This window comes from Phytophthora parasitica, assembly GCF_000247585.1.
Source record: "Phytophthora parasitica INRA-310 unplaced genomic scaffold supercont2.14, whole genome shotgun sequence".
Lineage (NCBI taxonomy): Eukaryota > Oomycota > Peronosporomycetes > Peronosporales > Peronosporaceae > Phytophthora > Phytophthora nicotianae.
This window is the reverse complement of record NW_008649000.1, coordinates 560,182-580,134: the sequence shown is the minus strand read 5'-3', so window position 1 is coordinate 580,134 and position 19,953 is coordinate 560,182. Positions and strand designations below refer to the sequence as shown.

Sequence of the window (19,953 nt, the reverse complement as noted above, 5' to 3'; positions counted from 1 at the left end):
AATCATGGTACATCAGTCGTCTCCATTAGTATATTTTGTGCACTGTTCCAAACTTAAGGTACTCGGATCCATTTTTATGGTACATTCGTGGATAGAAATACCCTTAGACAGGAATAAATTGGCGGCTCCCAACGCTATAACTACTGAGGGAATCGTCTATATTAGTTAACACAGCATGGTAAAACGGAGATGAGCACTCAGTGCGTCATCAAAGATTTGCGAGAAGCCCACTCCAGTGGTATTGTACTGACCAAATGGGATCGGTCCCCAAAAGTGTGAGATCAAAATTTATCTTCCAAAAAATACGCCATCAATGATTTGCGATCCAGATGGTATGTGAGATCCAGAAAAACAAACTGTATTTACAACTGCGTGCCTTACCGTGTGGTATTGAACGCTAACTGTGAGCATACATGATTCAATATGAGTATAAAGCAACGCCATTCGTTTGGTGAAGTGCAATCACCGCGTTCGTGTGAGTGAGGCTTTGGTATTTAGAAACTAATACAACACGTAATTTAAAACGATCAGTAAATAGGCTTAAATTTCCTATTTACCAATAACGGTCACTCGGTGAGCTCACATGTTTCTTGTCGTTATTCGATATATCCACTATCGTGTGGTTTGAACTTCGTCAGCAATAGCAACCGTCGGTCGGGAGGCACGACTTTGATTAATTAGACACGATTCTCCTACCTCCTTCCGTTAGTCGTGCTGTTCTTCTCACTGTCTCTCTCTCTCTCTCTCTCTCTCTCTCTCTCTCTCTCTCTCTCTCTGAAAAGAATCATAATTGTGGATTTTGCCCTTATGTTTACTCTTCGTATTTTGGCAACCGGGGTCTACTCTTTCACTACCTGAGTGAATTGTGGGTCCACAGCGGATCTTTTAGGTGTATAAAGTGAGCCCTCGAATCAAAACCATACGTGTACCGAATCATTTGCCGCATCTAGAAAGATGCTTTGGCATAGGTCCGCAGCAGACCAAGAATTTTGCAGTTTTGGTTCTCGTACTAGAGTTGCAACTGGGTCAGCGAGTGATGATTGCGCTAAGCAATTCACGAACTTAAGATGTACTGACCAGTACTTCATTTCATCACACTACGTTGGAGCATACATTTTACTCCCGAGAATGCACATCACTCCCTCAGTATTACGGGAAACGGTTGTGTGTAATATGTACAAACGTATTGTGACTAAACGACATGTTTTGAAGTCCATTTGCTAAGCTTCAGTGCGATATTCCTGACTTTTAAAAGCGCTCTCAATACATCAGGCACGCGTGACTTCCCATGGATACCAGTATTCTCGACCGTTCTAGTAGCTACATGTTGAGAGAGGACGTACTTGCTAGAGTTGTGCAGAGTGTTGTCATGTCTAATAACAACCTACTCATATCGACTAGTGAAGCTGATTGTGTCATCGACAACCGACAGAAAGCACCGCAACAGTTTCTTACTGCGTGGTTCAGCAAGAGCTTCAACCTAAGTTACGAAAATGGCAGGATATATACTAGGTCACTGACGACTTTGGTCACGCCATAATCATTGACTTTGGTCGCGTGACCAATCCAGCTGATCACGTATTAGCGCGTGTCCTAATAAACGTTGATCACGCATGAAAAGCTTAAAGAACGATGCTGCTTCTAGAAGCATGAAGCCATTCAGGGATTCATCGGGAAGCAACCAATTCGCAAGTCTATTATTAGATAGTTGTAATTGCCAACGTAGCCGTATTAAGACACTTCAGCGAGTGGCGGTCGGGAGATCATTGTTAGAAACTCTTTTAGTTGCTGATGAGTCGCTCACCCTCGTCGTCCAGAGCGCGTAGAGCTCGATACTCGCCTACATCCCGTCCGCGAACCCGTTCAACAAGTCCCCATTACACACTAGAGGATAATGAAGCGTCGTTGTTGACGTTAGTCGAGTCTTCCCCTCCAACACAACCAGCAACGCCGACTCCGATCCAACCGCCAACGCTGCGCTTGCCATCTGCAACAGGTTCATACGCAGCCAGCCCATTATCTCAGTGCTCGCAGCCTGACCAAGCTGTCGAGGGTCAAGCGTTGATACCGTCTTCTCCTGGTCGTCCTCCACGTCCTCCACGAGTTTGATCGCCGCGGACATTTCCCCACCAGCAAAGCCGCGATGGTAAAACCAAAATTTACCACCAGGGTTTTGAGTACACTCGTGCAAAGATTTCTGCAGTTAAAATAACCTACAGATGCAGCTTCTATAGGAAGCCAAAGCTGTGTCCTGCCGTCTTGTACTTCTACGCTGATACTATGACCTACGACTTTAAAAGCTCAGCTCCACATACATGCAAAAGCAGACCCGTAGCTGATTTGGCAAGTGATGATTCGGTCTGCGTCAATGTGGAAGAAGAAATGAAAGCTTTTGTCGATGATTTAGCTGAGCAAGATATTTCAGCAAACAAAATTTGGACGCTGACATATAAAAAGTTTTACGAAAACTCGACTTGTGTTGTTCGTGGTCTCTCTCGCAAGCAAGTGGTTTCACGTGTTGGAAACTCAAAATCGGGAAACAATATTTTTTCTTTACTGGAGAGTCCAGAGAGATCCAAAGTATCTGGCAGTGATCTTGGTTTTTTTCAGTTTCAGTACGTGTGGCACGATGACACTAGAGCAAAGCAGAAAAAGTCAGGGATTGAGAGGCTTGTTGGCTGGTCGCACCCGGAGCTTCGCAATTTGCTTCGTATTGACGGTGCCCATTTGTTTGTTGATGGCACATTTCGCTGCACCCCAAAGAGCTTTCATCAGTTCGTGACACTAATGATGTACGACCAATACACAGAGCTGTTTGTGCCGGTATTTTTCACGTTGGCAACGAACAAAACTGAAACACTGTACACCAAAATGTTTACCTGCATCGAGTTTGCGTTGGGAAAGGACATTAAGCCCGGAGATGTCGTGTGTGACTTTGAAGGCGCCATGATTCTTGCTATACGAGGACTGTTTCCTTCTACACGCATTGTCGGTTGCTTGTTTCACTTCAAGCAAGCGTGTAGAAGGAAACTGAAAGAGTATCGCATGCCAAATGACGAGGCTTCAATTGCCATGTCGTTCGGGGTTTTTGACATGCTCACAGTAATTGATCCAGATAAAATAGCTATCCAGGGTGTCACTTGGGTGAAATGCGAGATAAATAAGCGTTGCAATGTAAAAGGACTGGCGTATTCTCGAAGAAAGTGGAAAATGTTTTGGAGATACTTTTCCAAAACTTGGTTGGAAACATACCCTCCTGATCTGTGGAATATATATCGAGTAAAAAGGGATATCGTGAATAGGACGAATAACCCTTTAGAGCGATTTCACCGCGAGTTGAATGCCAGGATGAAGCCTCATCCATCACTAAAGTATTTCGTTCGCTCTATTGAGGAGCTAGCCAGGGAGTATGTCGTACTCCGTAAAAGCATAATATCCGGCGATGCTGAAGCCCCTCTGAGGCCACCAATGCGCTTTCCGAGACGGGCAACTCTCCCTGACACTGGCGATACTGATAGCTCCTCCAGTGACGACGACGATGACTGTGCACCTGGCGGTGGTAGTAATGACGCTGACTCGGAGCTTTCAGACGAAGACCTGGGCATTGTGTACGACACTTCCTTTGACTACGAGATTGAAGACGATGAAGAAAAATCAAATGCCGCCTAGACTGCTAGTCATACTGAATACAACCACATTTGCATTTGATTGTTGTGAATATTATATTATTGCGGGTTGCCCTTCACGTGATCAAACGATGTTTGGTCACGTGACCTAATCATTTTTTTTTGCTGCTACCAAAGGAGATAGTGACCTGTGATAGTGATTACCTACGAAAATGAGAGCGAACAATGCAGTGGTCGACAAGGTCCTCGAGCTTAGTGAGGAACGGAAGCACCTCCAACAAGTTCTGAACCGATACCTAAGCAACCCAGACGACATAGCTACTCTCTTTGCCACAAACATCCGAAATCTCCGTGAAGAGATTGACACGCTCGAACAACAACGCCAGCACCTACGTACCTCTCGAGCACTGGAGCCACCAAACGATGTATGGCGTGCAGCAGCAGAATACTGCCGCTTGATCCGCCATGGTCTTCACCTCACCAGCAACCAGCTAGGTTTCATGCGAGACATGATGTCTCCAAATGTGGTGTTCAACGCAGCATACGGCCCAGAGGCTATCATGCAGCATTGGTTCTTCATGAACTGGTTCGGCGAGGTGGACGTGGAGCTCAAGGGGTGGGAGCTGACGGATGGTAATTCACTGGTTGCGATCACAACCACCAGTGTGACCATCACGAAACACACTCTGCGCAACGTGTTTCCGCACTTGCGCACCATCGACAACAGCGATCGGAACGGCAAGTTGGCAGAGCAACTTCTGCTCCAACGACTTGTTATGCGCGGATCTACACGCTTCGAATGGGATGATTCAACGTGCCGTGTAACGAGGGTGATAGCACAGAGCGACATGATGACGCCAATCTTGCACCTACTTGGTAACCTTGAAGATGTATCTCGAGTGTTTGAGCAGGCCCTCATTTCTCCGGAATTCCAATGGAACCAAATGCTGTACCACAATCCTATTCCTCTGCGATGCAGTAGCCCGACGCACTCACCAGTTCCTCGACTGTATTAGACGAACTGGTCGATTGCAAAAATGAAAGCATCACGTTCTCTTGCACTCAAACATTACTCAACGAATTGTGTATCGTCAATGAATTCGTTTTTATTCTTACGTCAACGTCGTCATTCTATCGTCTATGTAGTAACTATACTACTGATGTTTCTTGTCGTGAAACACTTGAGCATCGGTGACTTTTGCCAGATCTCGGACGAAAGCTCCAGCCAACAGGAAAAGCAGTGGAATGAACACGATCTGCGCGTTCACAATACCAAACATTGATATCGAGTTGCCGATCTCCTTCCAGCTGCCTTCATTCTTGACCAGGAACAAGAAGTGAAGTGCGAGTACGTCCGACATGGCTACGACCAGAAGGAAGTAGCGCGTTGCAGGCAGTCGAGGTTTCTTCGCATCTGCTGATGCTGAAGCTGATGGAAGAAGTAGAATCAGATGGAACGTACAGGCCACCACCATGAACGGAATGAGGATCTTGCCTACCAGTAATGCGCCCATTGTGAAAGGAGCAAACACCGTGACGAAGCGGTAGGTAGACGAGATCTCAAAGCTGCTCATACTAGCCACGTTACCCGTACCGAAGAATGCAATGTTTACTAGAAGCAAAAAGACAAATGCTCGTTGAATCTCGCGCCACATCGAAGACGTAGACGCTTCTGAAGCCTGAGCTTCCAACAGTAACCAGCTGACGAGTACAGCGCAGAGTACCACGTAGAATAACACCTCGTAGGCGATACTCAGTAGTACGAACGAAGGAGAAAAAGCCAGCACCACCTCAATAAGCCGCCTGACGTAAAACTCAGTATCAGTTTGGAAACCATCTTCATGGCGGTGGGTACCGGTTTCCAGGATACGAGATAGGCTGCTCTTGCGTCGTTGTAACCTCGCAATAAGCAGCACGATAGGAGCTCCAGACAGCAGCCAGTTAGCTACCGTGAGTGAAAACGGTGGCTTGCTTCGGTCGCCGTCCAGGTACTGCATAGTCCCATGCAAAGTCATCAACGACAGTATCAAAGGCGAGACACTCAACATGAATGACGGTCTCTTCCAGCTCGTCTGGTTTGATGTACTCTGCACTGCACTAGTAAACAGCAACGTCAACAGACCGCCGATATTCACCAATGCAGTGTGCTCGCCATATTCACTAGGCAAGTACGGGAACACTGAGATGAGAAGACAAGAGATCGTCCAACAGCGACTCGGTAATGTCGAACGTCCACTTTGATTCTCGTCATTTGTAGCATTGCCAACATACGGCCAGAACGCGAGCAGTGAAAAGAGAACTCCAAATACCCCTCGACGTTCATATCCAAACACCACAAGCTCCAGACATAACACAATCAGCGCGATCTCAGCCCACCGTTTCCAATGAGACTTGGATTTGTTACTTGAACCAGACACCCAGGCTTGTTGAATCAAGTCAATATGATTCCACGTAAACACTCCAAAAACTAGTGGAAACAGAAGGTACAAGTAGTACGTGATCGGTGAGCCTTCCAGAGCTAAGTATACGAATGCTGCGAATACAACAACGATCAACTTGATATCCAGCTGCTTGCCATGAGCACCAAGCAGCCACTTCAAAGCGAAGTCTCGTGGATGCAGGTAAGCCACTCCAACGACCACCATCCATCCAACATAGCCCAGCACGACAATACCAAGCAGGAAAAACCAGTCGTATCTCTGGAAATACTCCAGAGTCGCCAAGCAGATCTCAATCAGCTCCTGACTCAGTACTTCCACGCGTTCATACGACTCCGAATTATCACCTTGAATACTGGTCTCATAAGCTTCAGCTAGCTGCTTCAAGAGCTCAGGAACACGGTCACGGAACGGACCGTATGGCGCAAAGCGGAGCAATGTGCGCGATCGTTTCTCCTGTTCTTTTCGCAGAGCATGCAGGTACAATTGCTGCGCGTTTGATCGCACTGCATTGGCTCGATACGCTCCCTTTGCGAGGTACGAGAACGGCAGCACCCCAACCGAATTACGAGGATAAGGTAGACCCAACAGAGCACTAATAAGGGGCGCAACATCAGCTTGCATCACATCTTTCCGCACCAAGTTTTTGAGAGCTCCCCAGTCTCCAACCGCTGCTTGTTCGTGTTCCTCTTGTGCCTGTAATTGAGCCTTAACCTGAGCACGAGATTGGGTCGGTAGATCAATCTCAAACTCCCCTTTCTTCTCTACTGTTGTAGGCCCTTGGACACCAGCTCCCCATACTACCAGTGGGGTCCGCGTATTCGCGGGATCTCCGTCTCCATGAGCTCCTTTTAGTCCCATACCGTGATCCGCAGTAAACACATACGCTGTACGTCCATCGTAGTCGTAAAAATCCTCCACCATGCGATGAGTCTTCTCAACTAGCTCATCTACTAGTGCAATGTTGTTCAAATAGTCCTTTGAATTGGGTCGATGAGCGTGGCCATTGGAATCGATACCCAAATAGTGACAAAACACCACAACTCCGTCACTATGTAGCTTCGTATACAGGTTTGTGTCCTCTTTCGCCCCAATCAGTAGATTTTGCAAATGTCGGAAGACCCAAACGTCCAATTCGGATGCGTCTCCCTTGGCAAAGTCTTCTTCTTCGTGGGAATAATGCTCTTCATGTGCTTGTGACACATGACGAGCAAACATGGGGACGATATCTGGACTACCGAAGAGAAAAGCGGAGCTGCTTTGGTTGAACACTGAATCGAAGTCCACAGGGTTGTCTGCCCAGCCTTTGGTTACGGCGCTTACGTCCTCGTACATGCCGGCGAAGAGCGCCACGTGGCCGGGACGGCTCTCAGTAGGCACACGCGTGTGCGAGACGCCCCAGCTGCCATGTGTCTGCATCATATTGCGCAGGAAAGACACGCGTAGTTCTGCATTGGAATCCCGGGCGTTGGACGAAGTGTTCGTCTCGAAAAACTTGTCTGCTCTACAACCGTCGGCCACGAAAACTACGACGCGCTTGGCTGGTGGCGAGTCCGTGTAGATCACACTCTCGATATGTGGCACAACGGGAGACGTGAAGTAGATGTCGAAGATGCTCAGCACATACAACGCGTGGAAGAGCACGCCCAGCACCAGCAGCTGCGCTAGACCACCGCCTGCCTTGGTCATGACGTCAGGCGAGTTTTGTCCGAAGTGGAAGTGGCAAAGATACACTTGGTATTTGTAAGGCAAAAACGCTATTGTAACTGTACCTGCTCTAGTAATGAATGTATAGATAATTTACAGTTATACAGTATTTACATTTGGACGGTACATATGAGGGCGAAGGTCATTTTACTCTTGTTGGCCAAGCCAAAGATGGGCGGGAGCATCCGCGAGGAGATGGAGGTGGCTCTGCACGAGCACCGCTTCCTCGTGACGAAGCTGCTGGAGTCGCTCAACACGGCCTCTCTGTACGTGGTCGAATACCCGTTAGACCTGATCTCTGGCCCGTATTAATGACATTACCTGCTGCTCTTAAACCGCAGACCGCCCTCCACTATCACGGCCACGAGACTGCGCACAGTGAACGAGACGTTCAACAAAGTGCTCGAGAAAGACCGCGACCTACTCGCAGCCGTTAAGAAGCGTACGTTTTGGGGAGATTTAGAGCGATCAGGAGACGAATTGACACTGACATTGGACGTTTTAGTGGCTAGACACCAAGTAGCTCAGAAGGAATTGCTGCGCATTGAAGCCGAGATCGAGAACAAGAAGCAGAAGGTCGTGCAGTATGCTGCACAGTTGCGTCGCTCCCAGGAGGACATCGCCAACGTGCTGAGGAAGCACCGTGTTGTGCTACAGAACGCGAAGCAAAAGTCCAAAGGTAAGTAATATGTCTCTGAGGGTGCTCGATCAATAATTGTGACGTGGTTTCTGTCATTTAGTGGTGCTGGATCCACGCGACATTGTTGCATATGCACACCGTATTGCGGGCACGACATCAGCGCCCAAAGAGTGGCAACCTGGCGTACGTAAAGTTATCACTCGGTTGAGTGTATGTGACGTTGCTAACGATTTTTCGGTGATTTACTATACAGTTCCCAATGTTTGGATTCATGCCGCCAGCACCACAAGAGCACATGATGCGAGCGGGTGTACTCAGTCGTGGTATCGTCGCTGAGATCGTTACTCAGGGCCCGGAGAAATACACGTCTACTGCAGCTAGAGTGAAGCAAGACGGCGACAGTGAAGCCATCGAGAAGCTCAATATCCCTATTGGTTTGGGTGCCAGTGATGCGCAGATTCGTAAGCAAATACCACCTGGATGGAAGCCAGGCGACCCCGTGGACCTACCGCTCGATGCTCTACTGCACTACATGGGTCGGAGTTTCTTCACGGTGCACGGTATTATACTACCAGAGTCGTGGAAACCAGGCGACCCGCTCCCTCCGGACGCAATGGAAATGTTGCGCAAGAAGTTTAAACTGCCTGAGAAGCGTGCAGCACTGTATGACGACGAAGTGGTGGACGATGTCGAGAGTTTACGCAAGAAGCGCAAGCTGGAAGAGGGCGAGAAGGCCGACGAGGGCACAGCTGATAGCGATAGCTCCAGCGACTCGAGTGACAGTGACGAAGAGGCTCCGAACACTATCTCGCTCAGTCTCTCATCTTCAGAGGACGAAAGTGACGATGACAGCGACTAAAGTTACTCACTACACTTTGCTCTGCACGTCATTTTTGTCAATAACGGTAGTTGCAGTTTACCATAGTTTCTCAATTATGTATTTTTCTCAATTTTTTAAACGTCTGTTCTGTGTCAACCCATTACTTAATCGGGAAAGGTTTTTAAATAGGATACAATTTGGATAGCGTTTCAGCTCTAGCAGCTAAAGGCGTCAAGCTCTCTCGCTTTTCTTAGCCTGTCGAAGGCGCTTGTGTCTCGCGCAACGGTAATTCACTGTGATCGCCTGCTTGTGATTGGCCTGTCGATCGTATCTGGTCACTGGTCTCCTGCCTCCTCGCACCTTGACGGGTTCCTCACTCGGCGTTTTCACTTCACGCCTCGCCGCCTCGTCGGCTATAATTACAGTTATCTAACTAGAGATCTAGCGCGTGCAGCACCATCCACGCAGCTAAGTCGGGTTCACTCTGGTATTTGCAGCGTCCCAGTCGCGCCTTACGTCTCAGCTCTACCCTTCTCAACTAGGTTTTTCGCTCTCAGACACCATGGCAACTCGACAGGTTCAGAAGATGGGCTCGTTGGCCAAGCTCCGCCAACAGGAGGCCACAGCCACCAACGTGGCATCGCCTAAGGGTATCTCCATCAAGACACCGGGCAAGGTCCCGGTGGCACAGACCGGAGGAGACCATTCACTTGGACTACAACGTCGTCGACTGTCGGTAGTAAGCGACAACAAGCTGGTAGATGGGATGGCTGCGGCTACCATCGAAGACGTGGACAGTAGCGTGCAGGCTCTGGCAGACGGAAATTGCGCCGTAGTGGCCTTTGCCGGGTTATCCAAGAAGGGGTACGCTCCATACAATCCGCGCAAGAAGAACCAGGACGCAATGGTCATCAAGTACGACCAAAACACTCAGTCGCTGCTCTTGTGTGTATTTGACGGACACGGTGAAGCCGGTGATGGCGTGTCAGGTGCTATTCGCGACAAGTTTGCAGTGGAGCTCTTCGCTCACGACAAATTCGCGCGCTCTGGAGACATTAACCAGGATGCTGAGAGTCTACAGACGGCCATTTTGGATACACTACGCTCAGTGGAACAGGCTGTCCTGCGCGATCCGAGCATTGATACCGAGTTCAGTGGAACGACTGCAGTAGTATCGGTCGTTCGAGATAACCTCGTGGTTGTCGGTAACGTCGGAGACTCGCGGATCACTCGAGGCTTCGTTAAGCAGCTTGGACCTTCAGGTCCCGACGCGCTGGGATGCCAGGAGTTGTCTATTGATCACAAACCCGATCGACCGGATGAGAAGGCTCGCATTATTGCCAGTGGAGGTCGCGTGTTTGCTGTAGAGTACGATGACGGCATTGACGGTCCTCCTCGTGTCTGGCTTGGACACATGGATGTTCCAGGTCTCGCTATGTCGCGCTCATTGGGCGATGCCGTCGCACACACGGCTGGTGTGCTGTCCGAGCCGGAATTCACCACTCGATGGCTCGATGAACACGATCGCTGCCTCATTGTAGCCACAGACGGGTTGTGGGAGTTCATGTCGAATGAGGAGTGCATGGAGATGGCCATGGGACAGCAGGATCCGAAAGTTGCGGTAGATCTACTTATCATGGAGGCAAACCGCCGTTGGATGAAGGAGGAGCAGGTGATTGATGACACCACGATCATTGTGGCCTATATTGACACCGTTGGGGTCAAGGATGGTGTTAAGGTCGCCGCATAAACCTGAAGGCGGGTATATAAACTCTTCGAACGCCTGACATCTCTTCTCTTTCGACCCTAACTTGTGCTGCTCTAATTTAACGTTAATTAAATAAAGCTCCACATCGCCCTTTGTAGTTTGATATGACACCTTCGTAGTAGCTGACAAACGATATGTGCACTGAAATGTTTGAAGAAATGTAGGTGTGATTCACGTGAGGATGGAACGCCATCCTTGATGTTGACTCAATCCACTATGTGCAACACAACTTGTGCCTACTTGTGGCCAGAATGGACTTTTCAACCCGAACTAGAAAGACTTTGTCAGACCAGGAGAGTATGAGCTCAGAAGTCGTCGTCGTCGTCGTCGTTGTCTTCGTCGCTAAAGTACGTCCGTCGCTTCATCTGCACCAATGCCAACATAAAATACCATGAGCTTTATGTTGTTCCAAACAACATTTTCTGCGGTTCATACCGTGACTTTCGTGCGCTGTTTTTCCTCGGTGACTCCGACCTGGTTAAGCAGGTCAATGAGCTTGTCTTCGTCGATCTTGGCCGCCAGCTGACCGCGCTGCGCCATCTGGATCACCATATCCTCGATCGCGCGCGCCTTCTCGGGCTTCACGATAGCTATTCTAGCCACTGTATAGTGGGAAACCCCACAGCAATTAGAGTTCAGTTTATGATAAACGTTTAGCTGCATATTATAAAGCTACGTACAGCGCTCTCGAGCGTCGGGTAGCATAACTTGTTGCACCAAGGACTGACGCATCTGCTCCTGCTCCCTGTTGACCACCATACTCAGCCACTACCCAACTTTTCACGAGAATAGACTGAGGTCACGCACTGCTGCTTCATTTGCTGCTGCTGCATCTGCTCCATGGACATCTGCGGCTGGGTCGCAGTCTTCTCCTGATAGCATACGATCATCGTTAGCGATTCAACATAGTGTCGTACAGCGCCACAAGAAGCTGCTTCGGGAAATGAGAGAGAAGGGAACGAGGCGGGCGATACAAGGCTGTGCCAAAGCCTCAGAGGCAGCAGATAACTTACGCTCATGCTTGCAGCTTGGAGTTATGCGATCCGAAGTCACTAAAATGATAAGTGACACTGGCCCACAGCATAAAATTCTATCATCCAATCAAATGTGAGTGCACAAAACTGCAGTTTCAGCCAATTGCGAATCGGAAAAAAGACATGTACAGTGCCTACGGTAATTAGTCTGCGTGAATAAATAGTCACAGTTCGAAATTAGTCACACCGTTCGAAGGTGAGACTAATTACCGTGAGCAAGAAAATGTCGTGTTCAAAATTAGTCTAAGTTCATAATTAGTATCACCTTATTTCGGGCATTCGAATTGGCGCAGTGGAACATGAGTTTCTGCTATCCTTTAGAGATTAACACAAGGAACTAGCTTCACTTTGCGTGGGCAAATGGCTGGCTTTATTTGCGGAGTTAGCTCTGCTCACTGCTCGGAAAAATGCGGAATGATCTCGTTTATATAAGTGCAGGGCCACTGTCTACCAGGTTCTTCCTTGGCCGACTGTTTGATTGTCAAACGCTGGTGGCTGGTGAGAGAAGTCATTTGGATCTCAATTCTCATAGGAAAATACTGGCCCGGTTTACAATCCTGGCGTGAGTTCGAGTCCCTCCGCAGCAACGGACGGTGCTCGCGTTTTACTGGTGATGCAATAACAGGTCATTTAATAAATGTGGGTTTCCCACTTACCCTCGACGCGGCATACTACGAAGCAGCGGGTTATATATATAATGATATGAATTATACTTTTAATAACAATAATAGCTATGCAGTTTTCTTAAGCTTATTTGAAGAGCAATTAATATCTTATAATTCGAAATGTTAATTTTATGGGGCTGCGTCTCTTGGAGGCTACTGTGGGCTATTCTCATTCCAGAAATTCTTTTAACACAACAACGCACCTTCTCCTTCTTAAACCGGTCTTATGATGAGCTCCAACTCAGCGCAACTTGCCCCGTGTGGTGACTATAGTGACCTCGTTGGTCCTATTCACATCTGCCCAATCTGCTTTGTTCATATGCACCCATTTTGTGGGAAATCTGTTGGACAAGAGGGCTTTGGACAGCATGTTGTCTGTCCAGACTGTGATTCAGGCAAGCCTCAAGCTATATCAGCTCCTCCTGTTCTCAAAGCTTTCGCGCTTCAGGGAAATAAAGATGCGATCTCTTCGAAGGATGCTGCCAACGATGTCGACTCAGACGAGAGCTCAGAAGACGACATAATCTCTATTTCCAATGTGGTCAACGTGACTGAGCTGCCGACGTCAACATCATCTCGAGCGTCACAACAGGTTACCACCATCCAGAATCGACGTCGTGTCATCTCCTGGATGGAAGAGTATGAAAATGCAAATGGAGCGAAGAACATGTTCACGCGAGCGGTAGATCAATTTCCTGATATTTTTAACTCGTCTACTCGCAATGCTAACCTTTGCAAAGCGATGTCCTGGTGGAAGAATCGAGAGCAACTTCAAGCGCCACTCCGGGGTTCGCTATCGCTGCCAAGCTTACGATCAGACGGAACAAAGCGAGTGAACTCCAAGGCTTTGTCTGGTCGAGGTCGTCCTCGGAGCAAATGGGTGCTCTGGATCTATCCATTGCTGCTAAGTGAGATTGATCGATTACGTAAAGTGGGGTTGAAGTTCGACGCATCGCTGCTACGTCAAGTAGCTAAGCGTATCCTCCACGATCCACAAGCTCCCAGGGCAGATGAGGACGGGGCTGAGCTGTCAACAAAGATCACTTCACGCTGGGTGCAAACCTTTTTGGAGAACAACAACATAGTACTTCGTGCGGCAACAGGTAAACGACTGGTGAGCCCTCAGAAGGTTGAAGATATTGAGAAGCAAGTGGCCTATCACCTTGGCAAGTTGAAGCGTGGATTTGAGAGCGGTTTGTATGACGAGAATGCGATTGAAAACATCGATGAAACTCATTTCGTTGTAGATTTTGACAACGGCAAGACTCTCGGTTTCGGTGACGAAAAACAGGTGAAATATGCGGATGTTGTATCCGGAGGGGATGGATGACAATGGTCGTGCGAATCAGCGGTGGGCCAAGTGCACGTATATTGCCACCGATGATGAATTTTACGAACGCAGACCGTAGTTATCCTATTCGTGGAGTTAAGGATGACGTGGAAGGTGTGTGCTATCGTACAGGGCCAAAGGGCTGGATGGTCAAACGAATCTTTCGCAAGTATCTGAAAGAGCCTCGAGCTCAAAAGCCGGATCGATTAGGTCGTAAAAAGACTATATTCCTAGATAACTGCTCAAGTCACTTCGAGGAAGGCGAGTGTGCTGAAGAGCTTCAGAAGTTAAATGCTTCTTTAGCCTTCCTTCCAGCAAACGCAACCGATCTCTGTCAGCCGGCGGACTCATTCGTTATCGGAAAGATAAAGGACGAGTGGCGTCGAATGTGGAATGAGAAAAAGATCGAGTTGATTGAGGAGGAGGCATGGCAAAACGAACAGAGGTCCGATGGAACCTAGTCAGGAAAACTGAAGAACCCAGGAAAGCGGTTTTTCCTGTCCCTGGCTGCTAAAATACACGATGCGCCTGGAAGAAAATTAGGATGGGCACCCCGGGCGACAGGGGACCCACAACGAAGTGTTGCGATTGGCTAGAGAGGTGATATCCAGAGCGACAAGAGCCAAGCCACCCTGGATGACTGCAAGGACAAAGGCGAAGGACGAGAAGTTTCCCGGTTGGTGATCCAGAGCAGCCATGGACCAAGACTTGAGAGAAGAACTTGGATTGGAGCTGATGATGAAGGAATAAAGCCAACCCCAGACGGACAACGTAGAAGACACCTTGGAACTCCGAATGCTGACCAAGTGATGAACGCCCAGGACAATAGTGACCCAAGTGCCCTGAAACATGGACGGATGCCCCGAATGACGCAACGCCCAGAACGAGCGAATGGTGAATACCCTGAAGGACGACCCAGAATCCCGAATACCGATGATTTCGAGTGGAGCACTCCGGATGCCGACGGTAGCCCGAAGCACATCCCGGATACCGGACCCTGAAGATCCAGCGAGCTGACTGCCGAAGAGTTGTACCTGAGACCCTGGCGTGTCGTGGACCTCGAGCTCCAAGTTACTTGCATTGACTATGGTGGACCTGCCCGAAGCGTCGACCGTGCTGCCGATCCCAGATCCGAAGATCGTGAAGAGCCGCAATCAGTGATGAGTGTCCTGACATCCGGAGCTGTCAAGTCGCGTCCGACCATACTGAAACCAAGATATTCCGAAGAATGCACGCGGATTCCAGGCAAACGAGACCGTGAGGATCCAGAACCTTTACAAGATACATGAAGAAAAGAAGAAAGAAGAAGAGCCCCAAAGGGGGCGAGCCCGGAAGGGCTATAACTAAAAGATCAATAAGAGTTTGTTGTGCGTCCAAGAGCACAGGCCTCAAGAAGGATAGGTCGTGAAGTCTGTGTACTCACTGACGCCCAGGAAGGACCAACCGCCGGACACAATTCGCCGAGGATCGTCGGGCGCCTAGGAGTGACTGCCCAAGATCGAGGAGCACCCAGAACCGCAGACGCCAAGGTCGCACGCGCATTCCGAACGTGTGTGAAAACTCTTCTTACAGATTCAAGCCGAGACAGGTGAGGACCGGATCCGGAATCCGGGGTGAGTTACTTGTTTCATTTGCCCAGTTGGAATGTATACAACCCGAGTGTATACACCCATTTCATATTACCACTGCTATTTTGGGAGGTTTAGCTAGCGATCGCCCCCGAAATCTATATTGTTTGATTGCTTGAGTCTTTGGACTATTATTGTATATTCTCCTGGTTTTCAGGAGTGGTGCGCTGTGGGCATCCCAAAATCTACCTGTGGTCGGGATTGTCTAACTTTTGACAGGCTATTTGTAAACGAACTCTTATATATTGTATTTTTGTATTGGTTACCTGGAGGAGGTCTCTACCTGTGATTCCCTCACTCCATTCGGAACTACCAGATTGCTCAGTATCTGGAAGTTCTCTGCATTTACCCCTTTAACCTAGGTGTATCCTATATACGGTGGTACCGAAGCGCCAAGTTCAGCGATTCGACACCTACGAGGATAAGCCACAGGTCACACGCCAACTCGACTTTCGGGTTATTTCTGGTGTTAACATCCTAAAAGTTGCCCCCCAAGTCTGGGTCTCACTATACGCCCCTTTGTTGGCAGAGAGTTCACCGCGCTTCGCTACATAAAGCAGTACGCCAAGCCAACTCACAAAGGGACAAAAATAATATGAACTACGCTCGGAAAGCCATGATTCGATGTGGACTCTCGCTGGATGATAATGGTGTATGCTGCTTATACCTTTGCTTCACTATGATTCTCTTTTTCCAATGTAGGCAAATGCTTGAACCCTTTCTCGGTATCAGAGCGAATCTTTCGCCCTAAAGTGGGGGTTGCAAAGAACCGTAGGAATCAGTCTCTAAAACGGCATTTTGTTCGCCCTTTTACAAAAGTTCAACTGACAGATATACTCCAGGTTATGGCACATATTCTCCAGGCCCTGACGATCTTGACCAGCCGTGGTACGGCGAGACAGACTATCTTGATCCCACTTCCACAAACTATTTCCATCATCTTCCACACGTGGATCATTCTAATACATGCCTTCCCGTCTGAGATCCGCAGTCTTATGGCTGAGTCACGGCCAAATTATGCCATGTTGTTTGTCGCCCTTGATCAAATGTAGAAGTGAGTATATTAGCTTAGCCTGCGGTCGACTACAACTTGTGGTTACTCTATGCATGCTTCGTTCGTTTCGAAACCCATGCGCCGTGGCTTTTGGGGCTGCAACCCCCGCTGCCATGGCGCTTGTTAGCGCTTGCCGCGCTACAACACTTCCCCCCTGCGAAGCCTGTGTGTAAAATGCAGTGTGGCGCTACGCCACCTTCGTGTCACCGTCGAGTCACTCGCAATGTATCCATCCAGCCTCACCGGAAAACTGCAACCAGGTCGAGTCAACTTAACTTGACACCAGTGACCGAGTATCTCTACAGAGACAGGCCCAGTGCAGCACTCATGGCTTGCACAGCCTCATCGTCTTAGTGGGAGCGCACAAATGCCTTGACAGCGACCGGGACGTCCTGGAGTAGCACCGTTGCCGGTTCCCATGAGTCCTCGACGGTGTCCAAACAGCGCCAATGCACGAGTAACTCGTGCCTCTTTTCGTTAGTGTTGTACCGTGTAGACAGAAACGTGTCCACCACGAGCCCCTCGCTGTTGTGAGCGACGTGCCGGAGCAGATCCTCCGTGACTGCTAATGAGTTGTCTGCGTAGAACTTCAAACGGCTAGCATGAGCCTCTCTACGCTCACCCGTGACTAGGTTTTCAATTTCAAAGATCCAATTCGATGTCGCTGGAGTGACTTGAGCGGGCCCGCACCACTTTACGCGGAGCTTCGCTCGAGTGTGTTGCCAAACATCAGCGTAAAGGACGAAATCGCCCACATCAAATTGCGCCATAACCGTGCTTTTTCGCCATCACGATGGTTTTTGCTAGCTGCCCTTTTTCTTGTTCGCCATTGCTGTGCGTTTATGCATGTCTGCTAGCGCCGCTTGTAGTCTAGCGATGTTCTCACTCCTGCTGCGCTTAATTTCATCCAGTGTAGCCACCTGTATCGGCTCGGGCATCGCAATGCTGTCCGTGGGGTTCATGGCCCTTAACCCCGTCATGACTGTCACAGGGGCCACTCCATCAATAGCAGAGCAGGGAGAATGGTTCAAGACCATTTGCACAATTTTGATTACGCGAGGCCAGTCTGTCGGCTGTAGTCGCCACTCGGACAGCAGTGCCCGGCAGCACCGCAGAATCTCACGGTTTACAACCTCCACTGTGCCGTTTGCCCACGGGCAACGAGCTGTCGTAAAGTGATGATGAGATCCCATTGCGCGTTGCATGTCCTCGATTACCTTGTTCTTGAAGTGGGTACCTTGGTCACTCAACCAGAAGCGACACGCACCGAAACATGCAAACCAATCCATGAGAAAGTCAAAAGTGTTGTCAGCCGTTGCTGCATCTGTAGGCATCAACCAGACAAATTTCTATGCGTAGTCTTTTATAACCAACACATATTGCAAGTCTGAGTCACTTTTTCCCATGTACAGGTAATCCCAATGGATCACCTCATTGGGCTTGTCCGCGTGGACAGCTTCTCCAAGTGGGCGTGGCAGTGGTGGACCCCCAGTCGAACTCGCACAGTGCAAGCAACGTCTCACTAAAAACACGACGTCCTCCTTCAAGTTCTTCCAATAGAACTTAGCAGAAATCGCAGAGAAAGTCACATCCGAAGCGCGGCGCCCCGCCACGCCAAAATGCCCCACGACGCAAATGCGGAGCCGTAGCTCCGACATCTTCTCCGGGTCCAGATCTTGTCGCCCTTCACTAGCCAGATGCTGTTGTCGTCCGACTTATGGGCTCCTTCAGGCGGTGACGCACTCTCCTGTGCGCGGTGAACCTCCACAAGTGAAGGCCACGCAAACTCCGCATCCACCTGCAGCGACAAAGGCATTTACAGATGTCTTATTGCACAGATAGTTAGAAACGTCGAGCCCAACCTTGATAGTAAGTCGACCCACCTCCTGCAATATCAAAGATGTCGTAGTGATAAGCCATCAGGAGTAGAGACCAGCGATGAAGTTTGTCGGTCGTGTATTTGGGTACTGCACTGGACACTCCATGCGGGTCGAAAATGTACCTCAAATTTCGATGATCGGTGAAAAGAGCGAAACCATCCGCACGGTGCAACAGGTAGTCCGCACGCCGGCAAGTCTCCACTATCGCATAGGCTTCTTTCTCAACTATAGCCCAACGCTTAGCTTATCCCGAGAAAGTCCCGCTTAGCATCATTAACGGTTGGTGTTCTTGCTCGCCAAGGGGCCAGTGCTGCTGGTCAAGCGGTATTTGAGTTAGTGCTGCACCCCAGTGCAGGTCGCTGGCATCCGTGAAGACGCACAAGCGCTTGTCTGTGTCCGGGTAAGCCAGCTACAACGCCTTGCTCAATGTCGTCTTACAACGCTCAAAACACTCTTGATGTTCCTGGGCCCAGCCAACATCACTTAAAGCAACCTTGCGCACAAGTTGTTTTTTCCGACCACCCGCTTTCTTGTAGACTTCTTTCATGAGCAGTACTAGCGGATGCACTAACTTGTTGTATGCTAGTAGTGAGCTGCGCATCCAATTCAATGCGCATATAAACTGCTGCAATTCATTCCCTGTCGACGGAGGTGGCAAGCGCACCAGTGCCTCAATGCGGGCGGGGTCGTGACGCACACCCTCGCCCGACACCACGCGCCCGCACCACAGTGCCTCACGCAAGTAAAAAAACGTACTTCGACGGGTTCAGCTTCAGCCCTTTGTCCGCACAAATTTCCAGCAATTTTACCAGCAACTGCAACAGACCCATATCATCCTTTTCGTATCCCAAGAGATCGTCTATTCAGATGAGAAGCCCGTTGTTAAACACCTCCGCGAACATAGCTTGCACGGTCGACTGCACATGTACCACGCTGTTCGTTCCTCCCGTGAGAACGCGCGTGGGCGTGACCACTCCGTACTCAGTTAGAATATAGCAAATCTCCTGGCAGTGCACCGCCATGGCGAATTGGAAAATTCCTTTAAAGATATCTAGCGAGAAGTAACGGGACGATCCGCGTAGGCGATCAAATTCCACCTCAAGAATCGGCATCGGCCACACCACCTGTTCAACTTTCTCATTTGCTAGTTTTACATCCACAGTCATCCTGAAATTTCCCACTCCAGGCTTCCGCACCATGTGCGGAGGTGAGCATCACTTACTCTGAGAGTTCCTGTAACACAAACCAGCTACCAGCAATTCACTTATAAGCTTCTTCAAGAACTCACGGTGCTCTGGTGAGTAACGCCGAGCCCGGCACCGTACGGGAACTGCGCGAGGGTTCAATGTTATTTCCATCGCAG

General features: G+C 49.2%; 8 protein-coding genes across 12 annotated transcripts; 4 read left to right on the top strand and 4 right to left on the bottom strand.

The window, feature by feature from the left end:
* Nucleotides 1-1,840: 1,840 nt before the first annotated feature.
* Nucleotides 1,841-2,122, bottom strand: PPTG_08542 (hypothetical protein; the record flags this gene model as incomplete). The annotated part of the gene is made up of 1 exon (XM_008902661.1): nucleotides 1,841-2,122. The coding sequence occupies one exon, from the start codon at nucleotides 2,120-2,122 to the stop codon at nucleotides 1,841-1,843; it is 282 nt and encodes a 93-aa protein (XP_008900909.1).
* Nucleotides 2,123-3,838: 1,716 nt separating this feature from the next.
* PPTG_08540 (hypothetical protein) lies at nucleotides 3,839-4,642 on the top strand (the record flags this gene model as incomplete). Its single annotated transcript, XM_008902660.1, has 1 exon — nucleotides 3,839-4,642. One exon carries the CDS (start codon nucleotides 3,839-3,841, stop codon nucleotides 4,640-4,642), a length of 804 nt encoding a protein of 267 aa, XP_008900908.1.
* Nucleotides 4,643-4,707: 65 nt separating this feature from the next.
* Nucleotides 4,708-7,775, bottom strand: PPTG_08539 (hypothetical protein). The gene has a single exon (XM_008902659.1). The coding sequence runs from the start codon at nucleotides 7,751-7,753 to the stop codon at nucleotides 4,781-4,783; it is 2,973 nt and encodes a 990-aa protein (XP_008900907.1). The 5' UTR covers nucleotides 7,754-7,775; the 3' UTR covers nucleotides 4,708-4,780.
* Nucleotides 7,776-7,931: 156 nt separating this feature from the next.
* PPTG_08538 (hypothetical protein) lies at nucleotides 7,932-9,391 on the top strand. The gene is made up of 5 exons (XM_008902658.1): nucleotides 7,932-8,037; nucleotides 8,113-8,213; nucleotides 8,277-8,450; nucleotides 8,512-8,594; nucleotides 8,665-9,391. Exons 1-5 carry the CDS (start codon nucleotides 7,943-7,945, stop codon nucleotides 9,268-9,270), a joined length of 1,059 nt encoding a protein of 352 aa, XP_008900906.1. The 5' UTR covers nucleotides 7,932-7,942; the 3' UTR covers nucleotides 9,271-9,391.
* An 11-nt stretch (nucleotides 9,392-9,402) lies between these two features.
* Nucleotides 9,403-11,126, top strand: PPTG_08537 (hypothetical protein). Its single transcript, XM_008902657.1, has one exon. It carries the CDS (start codon nucleotides 9,794-9,796, stop codon nucleotides 10,979-10,981), a length of 1,188 nt encoding a protein of 395 aa, XP_008900905.1. The 5' UTR covers nucleotides 9,403-9,793; the 3' UTR covers nucleotides 10,982-11,126.
* Nucleotides 10,983-12,058, bottom strand: PPTG_08536 (hypothetical protein). Of its 5 annotated transcripts, XM_008902652.1 has the most exons (5): nucleotides 12,013-12,057; nucleotides 11,807-11,871; nucleotides 11,680-11,744; nucleotides 11,435-11,601; nucleotides 10,983-11,364 (listed from the first exon to the last, which is right to left on the bottom strand). In XM_008902652.1, the coding sequence occupies exons 1-5, from the start codon at nucleotides 12,016-12,018 to the stop codon at nucleotides 11,305-11,307; spliced, it is 363 nt and encodes a 120-aa protein (XP_008900900.1). In that variant the 5' UTR covers nucleotides 12,019-12,057; the 3' UTR covers nucleotides 10,983-11,304. The 5 variants fall into 5 exon arrangements, with proteins under 5 accessions (XP_008900900.1, XP_008900904.1, XP_008900903.1 ...); XM_008902656.1 differs by having other exon boundaries at nucleotides 11,680-11,871; nucleotides 12,013-12,058; XM_008902655.1 differs by having other exon boundaries at nucleotides 11,680-12,058.
* A 959-nt stretch (nucleotides 12,059-13,017) lies between these two features.
* Nucleotides 13,018-14,028, top strand: PPTG_08535 (hypothetical protein; the record flags this gene model as incomplete). Its single annotated transcript, XM_008902651.1, has 1 exon — nucleotides 13,018-14,028. One exon carries the CDS (start codon nucleotides 13,018-13,020, stop codon nucleotides 14,026-14,028), a length of 1,011 nt encoding a protein of 336 aa, XP_008900899.1.
* Nucleotides 14,029-17,060: 3,032 nt separating this feature from the next.
* Nucleotides 17,061-17,480, bottom strand: PPTG_08533 (hypothetical protein; the record flags this gene model as incomplete). The annotated part of the gene is made up of 1 exon (XM_008902650.1): nucleotides 17,061-17,480. One exon carries the CDS (start codon nucleotides 17,478-17,480, stop codon nucleotides 17,061-17,063), a length of 420 nt encoding a protein of 139 aa, XP_008900898.1.
* Nucleotides 17,481-19,953: the final 2,473 nt, after the last annotated feature.

What these genes read in the sequence shown, in the direction of transcription:
- PPTG_08538 (XM_008902658.1), top strand. Translation starts at nt 7,943, where the DNA reads ATGGGCGGGAGCATCCGCGAGGAGATGGAGGTGGCTCTGCACGAGCAC. An exon ending in ACTCGCAGCCGTTAAGAAGC is followed by an intron (nt 8,214 to 8,276) that starts GTACGTTTTGGG and finishes TGGACGTTTTAG; the next exon opens with TGGCTAGACACCAAGTAGCT. An exon ending in CGCGAAGCAAAAGTCCAAAG is followed by an intron (nt 8,451 to 8,511) that starts GTAAGTAATATG and finishes TCTGTCATTTAG; the next exon opens with TGGTGCTGGATCCACGCGAC.
- PPTG_08536 (XM_008902652.1), bottom strand. An exon ending in CAGCAGCAAATGAAGCAGCA is followed by an intron (nt 11,745 to 11,806) that starts GTGCGTGACCTC and finishes GGTGGTCAACAG; the next exon opens with GGAGCAGGAGCAGATGCGTC. An exon ending in AACAGCGCACGAAAGTCACG is followed by an intron (nt 11,365 to 11,434) that starts GTATGAACCGCA and finishes GCATTGGTGCAG; the next exon opens with ATGAAGCGACGGACGTACTT.
- PPTG_08537 (XM_008902657.1), top strand. Translation starts at nt 9,794, where the DNA reads ATGGCAACTCGACAGGTTCAGAAGATGGGCTCGTTGGCCAAGCTCCGC.
- PPTG_08539 (XM_008902659.1), bottom strand. Translation starts at nt 7,753, where the DNA reads ATGACCAAGGCAGGCGGTGGTCTAGCGCAGCTGCTGGTGCTGGGCGTG.